We start from the raw sequence: 10,000 nt of genomic DNA, 5'->3' as shown, positions 1-10,000 counted from the left end.
GGAAAGGTGATGGCTGCTGATCCTATCTGCAATAAAGGCAAAAAAGCCCATAAAAATACATTTTTTTTAAAAAGAATATATAAAACTGACATGATGGGCTGTGGACTACGTATACGCCAAATTACACATTCGTAACGCCCAATTTGCTGGCCATGCACACCTTTCCTACGAGAAATGACATAGGTAGCCTCTAGACGTCAAACTCAGGCAGGGTCATTTTACTTGGCCCGCTAGGTTAGTTCAGATGTCTATTATTGTTGGCCCACATAGCCTACTCCATTTATGTATACTATTAACATGACTTGAACATGGCGTTTGGTGTCTCACAGGCATATGAGTGGGTCTCACTCAGTAATCACACCCTCATCTACAACACAATATGCACAGGCACATTGCAACTACCATATATGATGGGGATGAATGCTTCTTAAGTGTATTAAATGTGTGCTTGCACAATTCTAGTCCATAGATTTAGATTTTGACCCACTATGGATTTGAGCTTGACACCTCTGCTCTAGACTGTCTCGCTTGAGAGATCGTCTGGTGTTAAGCAAGTTCTAGAGTGTATTTGGTCCCAGAGTTCTCTCTCAGTGTTGAATTGACACTGCAAAGTTGACTGTGTGAGTGTTGAAGCACCACCACTGATGATCAAGGAGGAAGAGACTTTCCCCCCCTCTTTTCCACTGAAGGATTTCTGGTGTGCAGAATAAACTGCCTTCCTTTCCTTCAGTCAGTTTTTTTTCTGAGTGAGAAGTAAAATGCATAAACTGAGTGTACACACACAGGCACAAACGCGCGCACAGACACACACACACACACACACACACACACACACACACACACACACACACACACACACACACACACACACACACACACACACACACACACACACACACACACACACACACACACACACACACACACGCACACACACACTTGGACATGGAGCTGTTAGAAAGCCTATGTGTGTGTGTTTGATGTTGATGTTGTGATTGACAGGCAGCTGAGTTCTGATTTTATTTTAATTGGACTGTGAGCTATTTTGAGTACATCCTGACTGATGCCTGCCATATGCAGCAGCACGATGAAGTTTTATGGAAGCTGCATCATCAAAGACCGTCGCAGGAAAGATGCTTAGGAGTAAAAAAAATAAAAAACACAAAAAAAACAAGTTGTGTGATAGATAAATGTGATTTGTTTGATGGATGGGGAACTGCCAAGATGCATCAGCGTTGCTTGACTTCAGAGTGTCAGCAGGATTGAAGTTGATGTACAAAAGGGTAATGTATGACATCCATCACAACATATTAATTAGTATATGTTGTATATTATAATGTTGTGATGTGGATTAATTACTTACTCACTCTTGTTCACTGCCTTTCTCTAATCATCTGAGATTAATTACATGCTGATGTTAAGTGGCTAAAAAGGCTACCTGCTTGGTTGTGGCACGCCAGGGCCGCTGATAAGTTTGGCTGGGGGGGGCTTGGGATAAAATCATCTGAAACCCCCCCCAACCGGAGCCAACATATATAAAGTACTGAGGACCCAGTTCTTTTTTTTCGGCTTTTCAAGGCTTTATTGTATTTCTTCATGAAAGGACAATGGAGGATAGTCAGGAAGTGAGTTGGGAGAGGGAGAGGGGGAAGGGTCGGCAAAGGGCCCGGCTCGGAATCGAACTCGGGTCGGCCGCATAGTAGATTGGTGCCCTACTGTTAGCGCCACGACAGGCCCAGGACCCAGTTCTGACACCCCCCCCTTCTCCATGGGCCCAGGACAACTGACTCATTTGTCCCCACCCCTGTCGCCTCCTGTGGTGACACAGCAGGTAGGATTATGCAGCTGGTACCAGAGGGTTAGCCAGGCTGTGCCCTCCTAGTGACGCAACACCTTCAGCATTGCTTCTAGTCAGGCCAAGAGTAATACAAATAGCATTTCTGAGCTCCTGAAAGAAACGGGAACCCCTCCCACTTTGTCGGGAAGCAAACAATCATTAGCAAACTAAGGGAAGCGAGTCAACTATGCCGTTTTGGAAATGTTAATTGCTATGCTCTTGGTCAGACCAAGTCTCGAAGAGATTCTAAAGTCGATGACAATCAGGCTACCAGAAGGTAAGAGTACAAATGAAAAGAAGCGCAAGAACTCAGCAAAGGAGAAAGAAGAAAGAAATGTTGCCAAAAGGACAGACAGGGGAAGAGAGGAGAGGAGGGGAAAAAAACTTTTAATGAACATGTCAAAGCAGCCTTAAGAAATATTCTTTAGGTCGCCAATAAAAATTCCATGGCGCAACACAGTCACAGTCACAGTCGCGACTGAAAGCTGTTGTTTAGCAGATTTGCAGAATCCTCGATTCTCTCTCTCACACACACACACACACACACCGACACACCAGCCACACACAGACACAGACACATACGCACACACACACACACAAACACACACACACACCAGCCAAGTACACACACACACACATACACACACACACACACACACACACACACACACACACACAGCTTTTGGGGTCGTGATGCTGATAGCTGGTAGCCGTTAGCTTCTCTGCAACACCATTCAACTTAATGTATGCACTTACACTTATTACGCTCACAGCTCACAGCTCACAGCCCGTTCCACACGCACGCAGGCACCACGGGCCGCCAGCAAGGGGCTATCATGACCCAATTTGGGATTACAGAGCATTAAACCAGATGTATGTGCAGCAAATCCATCGGGGGGAGGGTATTTTTTTCTATCTCTGTCTCTCTCTCTCTCTCTCTCCCTATCTGTCTCTGTCTCTGTCTCTCTCTCTCTCTCTCTCTCTCTCTCTCTCTCTCTCTCTCTCTCTCTCTCTCTCTCTCTCTCTCTCTCTCTCTCTCTCTCTCTCTCTCTCTCTCCTCAAGGCACAGGCATCCCCAATAGCACATTTCAAAACAGTAATCTACCCACAAGCCTGCCGGTTCGTTTGCATTAATCTAAAGTCTGGACATTTCTCTCTCTCTTTTTTTTGGATGCTTTTATTTTTTATTCCATCGTTTTTTTTCCCCTTCGGTCATTTCCCTCGTTTACAGGGATAGGCGATTATCTGACCCGTGAAAAAAAAACTGGCGTAAACATGCACTGAGCCTTTTGATGTTAGTAGGTGACTGACCGCTCGAAAGCACTCTCGGCCGACTGCACGTCACAGTAATTCTCACATTGGTAAACGCGTGGAGTAGAACAATTCGGTTTGAGTTTGGCACTTCCTTGTAAGCTCAGCGGTTTGAGGATGTACTGAAGTATGTCATCATCTTTAAAAAAAGGGAAAAAAGAAAGAAAAAAAACGAAAAAAGATTGGTATTCTCCTCACTTGTTTGAAAAGATTGTTTTGAATGATATCAAACTGAAAAAGGCGGCTGGAAAGCAACAAAAAAAATCTCACTCAAGCTTTTGCGTTTTTTATCCAGCAGTCGTGTTGCTTCTGGAGACGGTGTGTGTGTGTGTGTGTGTGTGTGTGTGTGTGTGTGTGTGTCTGTGTGCGTGTGCGTGTGTGTGTGTGTGCGCATGTGTGTGTGTGTGTGTGTGTGTGTGTGTGTGTGTGTGTGTGTGTGCTATCCAGCAGTCGTGTTGCTTCTGGAGACGGTGTGTGTGTGTGTGTGTGTGTGTGTGTGTGTGTGTGTGTGTGTGTGTGTGTGTGTGTGTGTGTGTGTGTGTGTGTGTGTGTGTGTGTGTGTGTGTGTGTGTGTGTGTGTGCGCGTGTGTGTGTGTGTGTGTGTGTGTATGTGTGTGTGTTATGGAGCGATGGTGGGGAAAGATGGGGGCATAATATCCTGAATAATTGATGCCTTTCGAACTTCAGGCCCAGGGGGCCCCCAATAGACACGGGTTAGGTTCAGATGTGTTGAGCATCCTACACTGTTATTGCATGCTTCATGCATCTTTTATGGACCCGTAACCTCGCCTCGGTGTGCAAGGAGAAAAATTGTCGGAGGCGCTGCGAGAGTGTGAGTGTGTGTGCGTGTGTGTGCGTGTGTGTGTGTGTGTGTGTGTGTGTGTGTGTGTGTGTGTGTGTGTGTGTGTGTGTGTGTGTGTGTGTGTGTGCGTGTGTGTGAGTGTGTGAGTGAGGGAGGGAAGCGAGCGGCGCCGCGTTTTTGAGAGAGTGCGAGAGTGAGTGTGAGAGACAGATATAGAGAGAGAGATATAGACAGAGAGAGAGATGGAGAAAGAGAGAGAGAGACACACTAACACAAATAGAGTGAGTGAATTGCGGTTAAATGGGCTGGAGCGTTGACATCATCTCCCGCTGCTGTCCCCCACATATGGTGCCCTGGTCAACACGGCCACTTGGCTCCTGTGAGCCTTGCCAAACAAGACAACACGCGAGGGGGCGAGAGGGGGTTGGGGCAGGGGCGGAGCATTTGCCCCTGGGCCCAGGGCCCTTCTGTATTGGTGTTGGGGGCCTTATTGTGACCATGGCAGGCCATATGGGGGGGGGCTCTATCAGTGTTTTGCCCTGGGGCCCTGTGTGCAATTGCTCCGCCACTGGGTTGGGGGGTGGGGTGTTGTGGGTAACACATCACACATTGGGAGCAAACCGTGTCAGAGAGGTGGTGGGGGAGTTGGTGGTGGTGGGGGTGTAGTTGTGGGAACACAACACACATAGGGAAGAAACAGTGTCAGACCCCCGTGGATTAAAGCTGGCAGCTTTGGCCATGCATGCTCAAACAAAATAGCTCAGGGATGTTAAAATAAGCGGCTAAATTGGGAGCGAGTCACCTCAGGGCTCCACACATCAGAGGTCAACACAGGGAGTACGTTTTTTTTTTTTTTTTTTTGGTCATATAAACATTCATGCCATTCTTTTTTTGTAGTGCTTTTCCTGTCAACTTTTCAAGCACATACAAACAAGGAATATTCCGATTTTAACCCTCTGGAGTCTAAGGCCTTTCAGAGGCTTTGAGGCAGTTTGCAACACCTTGACAATTTCATGCATTATTATCTGTAAACATCTACTGCATGCAAAAAGTGGCACAATTGGTTTTATTCTAAAAACCCTAACAAAATAATATGAGAGTAAAGTGAATGTAATAAAAACAAAAAACAGCTTTCAGAGGTCTTCAAACTGTGCAAGAAAACATATATCTAGTCCAGACTTTTGCAGTTTGTGATGTGTTTTTGGAGAAGTTCCAAATATGCCCGCCAGCGTGCACTTAAACTTCAGAGGGTTAAATGGATTTTTTGTTTTGCGCACTAGTCGTGCAAACTCTTTATTCATTACGAACGCGGACGTGTCCTGGGAATATTCCGGGTGGGGAATGTTGTTCCACACATGTAAATGGAATGTTCCGGAACTTGTTTTAGAAAATAATACTGACAATATTCCGCTTGAAACCGGAATACGGAGTTGCACTCACTGTCTTTAAAGCTCAGTGAAGAAGTCCAGTTGCTTACAACATGAAGCTGGTCAGATAACATGACCTGGATGAATGAAGGTCTTCACAGACATCACAGACATTTTTTTTCACAGACAGTTTTTAAAGTACATGGACATTCAGTGCCCCACCCTGTAACATGTCAAGAAACAGCATGAAGCATATGGCTCAACTGCGATTCACATACACTGTAATGTTTAGTATTCAATTCTTCTCTCAGTCTAACTTCTGGCGATGGGGGAGTTATCAAAGCCTGTATATCTGAAGGTGTTTTTTTCTTCCTCAGAAGATCAGAGACAAGTTTCTTTTTTTTCCAAATCCACAAGCTGAAAGTTGGATAGGAGCAAAGCTCTGAGCCGTGAGTGAACTGAAATGCGTGGGAGACAGCCTGTTGGTTCATCTATAACTAACCCTACAGGTGTGTGTGCGTGTGTGTGTGTGTGTGTGTGTGTGTGTGTGTGTGCCCTTTTGGCAAATCAGAAGTAAGTGACAGTGACCTGACAGGCGTGTGTGTGTGTTTGTGCTTGAGAGTGTGTGAGCGTGTGGGTGCATGTGTGCGTGTGTCTGCACATATGGACATGTGTTTGCACTTGTAGCATTTCATTGTGTAGAGTTTTGTAAGTGACACTGTACCCTTGTACATATTTGTATTTTTGTCCTGTTGGCATTGCAGAAACAGGTGACAGTAACACATTATAATGGGAATCATTATTTTTTCAAATGCAGGGTACACCGACACTCAGTGTCAGGAATGCCGACAGGGGGGGAGAAAGGGGTCTGTTGTCTAGGGCCTGGGGGACAAGGGGCCCAGAATCGTGTTCTCATTACATTGAATGTATTGGATTGGGGGGGCATTCAGGTGACCTTGTCCTGGGCCCGGCAAAGGCTGTCAGCGGCCCTGCTCAGTGTTGTCCTTACCTGTCATGGAGCGGCAAGTGCATGTCCTGATATCTTGGCAAGCCATTAGATGTATTTGTCTGCCCTCTCCCACACACACACACACACACACACACACACACACACACACACACACACACACACACACACACACACACACACACACACTCGCACTAGTCTTGATGCTATCAGGATTTTGCAGTCGGAGTGCCTCCCAGCACATATGCAGTGCACACAGTGGTCAGTCACACAGCCAGACACAGTGCAGGGTCAGATTTTTTGTTTTCTTTTTTTTACACAGTAAACAAGAAAATATGTCTTTACAGAGGAATTAGCATTCATGTCTTCAACGCTGACCGACCGGTGTAAATGTCGTAGCAGGGCTGTTCAGACTCTGATGCTGTATAAAGTTCAGTTTGTGTGCGTGTTTTATCGATTGAGTGAAAAGTGATTGAAAGTTTTATAAAGAGTTATACATTCTCTTTGTAAATTCTCTGGTCGAGTTGCAGTGGGCCAAGACATCCCCAGACCTCACAACCTCCAATATGGATTTTGAGCGGTTACACATTTTCTCATTTCTCTCTCTCTCTCTCTCTCTGCTCTCTCTCTCTCTCTCTCTCTCTCTCTCTCTCTCTCTCTCTCTCTCTCCCTCTCTCTCTCTCTCTCTCCCTCCCCAATGCAGTTGGCTACACTATGAACGACCTGATCTTTGAGTGGCTGTCAGACGGGCCAGTACAAGTGGCGGATGACCTGATGCTTCCCCAGTTTGTCCTGAAGGAGGAGAAGGACCTTGGCTACTGCACCAAGCACTACAACACAGGTACGTACCCCATTACCATACGCACCAAGCATTACAACAGAGGTAAGTACCCCACTGCCATACGCACCAAGCATTACAACAGAGGTACATAGGTACCACCCCACTGCTATATACACCAAGCAATACAAAGGTACCGTACCCCATTACCATACGCACCAAGCAATACAACACAGGTACGTACCCCATTACCATACGCACCAAGCACTAAACACAGGTACCACCCCACTGCCATACTATGCACCAAGCACTACAACACAGGTAAGTACCCCATTACCATACGCACCAAGCACTACAACACAGGTACGTACCCCATTACCATACGCACCAAGCATTACAACAGAGGTACATAGGTACCACCCCACACAGGTGCCATCCACCTTGTAATCCACGCTTACAAAGGCTACTGCTTTGGTAGCAGTTGCTAGGGCTAAATACATTTCTCCCATAGCAGGGATGTTCACCTGTATTGAGGTGAAGTACCACCTGGAGCACCAACCAGATGGGCTACAAGTGTACATCAGATGGGCTGCTACATTGTATCTCATCTCCATCCCTGTACCCCATCCCTACACTAATCATCATCCTCTAATCCTGTTCCAATGCCATGTACACTACTTACGACAGTGGTTCCCAAATTGGGGGTGGGTACCCATTGGCGGGTCTTGGATGTCCTGAGGGGGGGGGCGCAGACAAAAGGGACTTGTATTCACTGGGTTAATAGATGTCTTTGCTGTCCTGTGGATTTCTAGCAATATTAGTGGACAAAAATGGAAAATTAATATTGCTAGATTTTCCATTAACAGTTTGGCCGCTAATATTACTAGGAATCCATGGCTAGGCTAGGCATAAGAATATGGTGGATGGGGGGGTCGCGAAAATATTCCGAGGTCCAAAAGGGGGTCGGCGCTGAAAAAGTTTGGGAACCGCTGACTAACTGTATCATGTGCTTCTGTCCAGGTATGTTCACCTGTATCGAGGTGAAGTTCCACCTGGAGCACCAACCAGATGGGCTACAACTGTACATCAGATGGGCTGCTACATTGTATCTCATCTCCATCCCTGTACCCCATCCATACACTAATCATCATCATCCTCTAATCCCGTCCCAATTCCTTGTACACTACTTACTGTATCATATGCTTCTGTCCAGGTATGTTCACCTGTATCGAGGTGAAGTTCCACCTGGAGCGGCAGATGGGCTACTACCTGATCCAGATGTACATCCCCAGCCTGCTGATCGTCATCCTCTCCTGGGTCTCCTTCTGGATCAACATGGACGCCGCCCCCGCGCGCGTCGGCCTGGGCATCACCACCGTGCTCACCATGACCACGCAGAGCTCCGGGTCACGGGCATCGCTACCTAAGGTACTGTAACTAGACCATGCCATGCTAGACCAGAATGGAGAGAGAGAGAGAGAGAGAGAGAGAGAGAGAGAGAGAGAGCGAGAGAGGGAAGGAGGGAGGTGCCTGCCCCGGTGGGACTAGGAATCGCGCTCACCATGACCATGCAGCTCTCCGGGTCACTGGCAGAGAGAGAGAAGGGGAGAGAGAGAGAACTTAATTTAGATCATCTTTCAATAAATGTCATACATTTCCTTTGTTTGATTATACTATTGTCAACCCTACCCCTTTGTAATGCCAATCAAACCCTTTGCAATGACAGAGACAGACAGAAAGAGAGAGAGACAGACGGAGAGACCTCACTCCCCAAGGTACAGTGAGACGCCATGTCATGCCGGGTCAGGACCAGTGCTGGCAGATTGGGCGGTTACTTGGGATGACCGTCTGTGAGTAAAAACGGGAAAAATTGGCATTTTTTTCTGCAGTTTTGTGCCCATAGAAATCAATGCAGTGGGCGAAATTTATCACATTTTTGGCAGTTTTTGAGAACCTTTTGGGCGGAATTTGATCAGACACATCTAGCAACACTGGTCAGGACCCACAGAGGCAGGGTCATAAAAGGACTCGGAAAGAAGAGAGAGATTGACAGAGAGAGGCAGCAATCTATAGGGCAGGAGGGAGAGGGAGAGAGAGAGAGAGAGAGAGAGAGGCTGAAAGAGGCATTCACTGCCCAAAGTAACCCAAAAGGCTCATCACGTGAGGTCAGCAACAAGAGCAGGGTCACGCCTCTGCTGAGGGCTTATGGAGAAGAGAGAGAGAGAGAGAGAGAGAGAGAGAGAGAGAGAGAGAGAGAGAGAGAGATTGAGAGAGGAATACAAATGAACAGAGAGGGAGCAAAGAAAGACACAGAGAGAGAGAGCGAGATCTCATCCCCAAGAGTCCCACGTAAGCTTCTTAAATGACAGATGTTTGTTACTTATATGTTTGTCGCTGATACAGAATCTGATAGCCTTGCTGAGCCTTGACATGGCCATTCAAATCATCCTCTTAAGGTCAAGTGCTCTATAGATTTAAAGCCAGGCAGATTACGCCACAACACCACCACCACTACTATGGCCATCCCCTGCCATTGGCATTTGCCTGAGAGAGGTCAGGAAGTTAGTTTACTGGTTGGCTCAGAGGCTCCAAACAGATGGAGTGGAATAGGATGGAATGCATTGGAATGGAATGCAATGCAATGGGATGGAATGGAATCCAGTAGAATGGAATGGAATGGAATGGAATGGAATAGAGTGGAGGAGTGTGCCCTGCCTTGGCTCTGACGGTAGGGCACTGGGCTGCTACGCTGGCGACCCGGGTTCGGCTACGGCCTGGGTCCTATGCAGATCCTTCCCCACATCTCTCTCCCCATTTGTTTCCTGTCACTCCTTCACTGTCTTTTTGTAACATTTTTAAAAGTCATTAAAAAAAAGAATGGAATGGAGTAGAAGTCCTGTAGCCATATGGCTCTGTTGTTCCAAATGGAAAGCAGTTA

At 46.8% G+C, this 10,000-nt stretch overlaps 1 protein-coding gene across 1 annotated transcript in view; it reads left to right on the top strand.

Annotated features, from left to right (window-relative positions):
- glra4a (glycine receptor, alpha 4a) overlaps positions 1-10,000 on the top strand; it is a 53,665-nt gene that overhangs the window by 21,293 nt on the left and 22,372 nt on the right. The window contains exons 5-6 of the mRNA XM_063189789.1: positions 6,988-7,125; positions 8,276-8,490. Of these exons, the coding sequence (XP_063045859.1) occupies positions 6,988-7,125; positions 8,276-8,490 (353 nt within the window). The remainder of the gene's footprint in view (positions 1-6,987; positions 7,126-8,275; positions 8,491-10,000) is intronic.

Source organism: Engraulis encrasicolus, chromosome 23, assembly GCF_034702125.1.
Source record: "Engraulis encrasicolus isolate BLACKSEA-1 chromosome 23, IST_EnEncr_1.0, whole genome shotgun sequence".
NCBI lineage: Eukaryota > Metazoa > Chordata > Actinopteri > Clupeiformes > Engraulidae > Engraulis > Engraulis encrasicolus.
The sequence above is the reverse complement of the archived record's forward strand: the minus strand, read 5'-3'. Positions and strand labels throughout refer to the sequence as shown.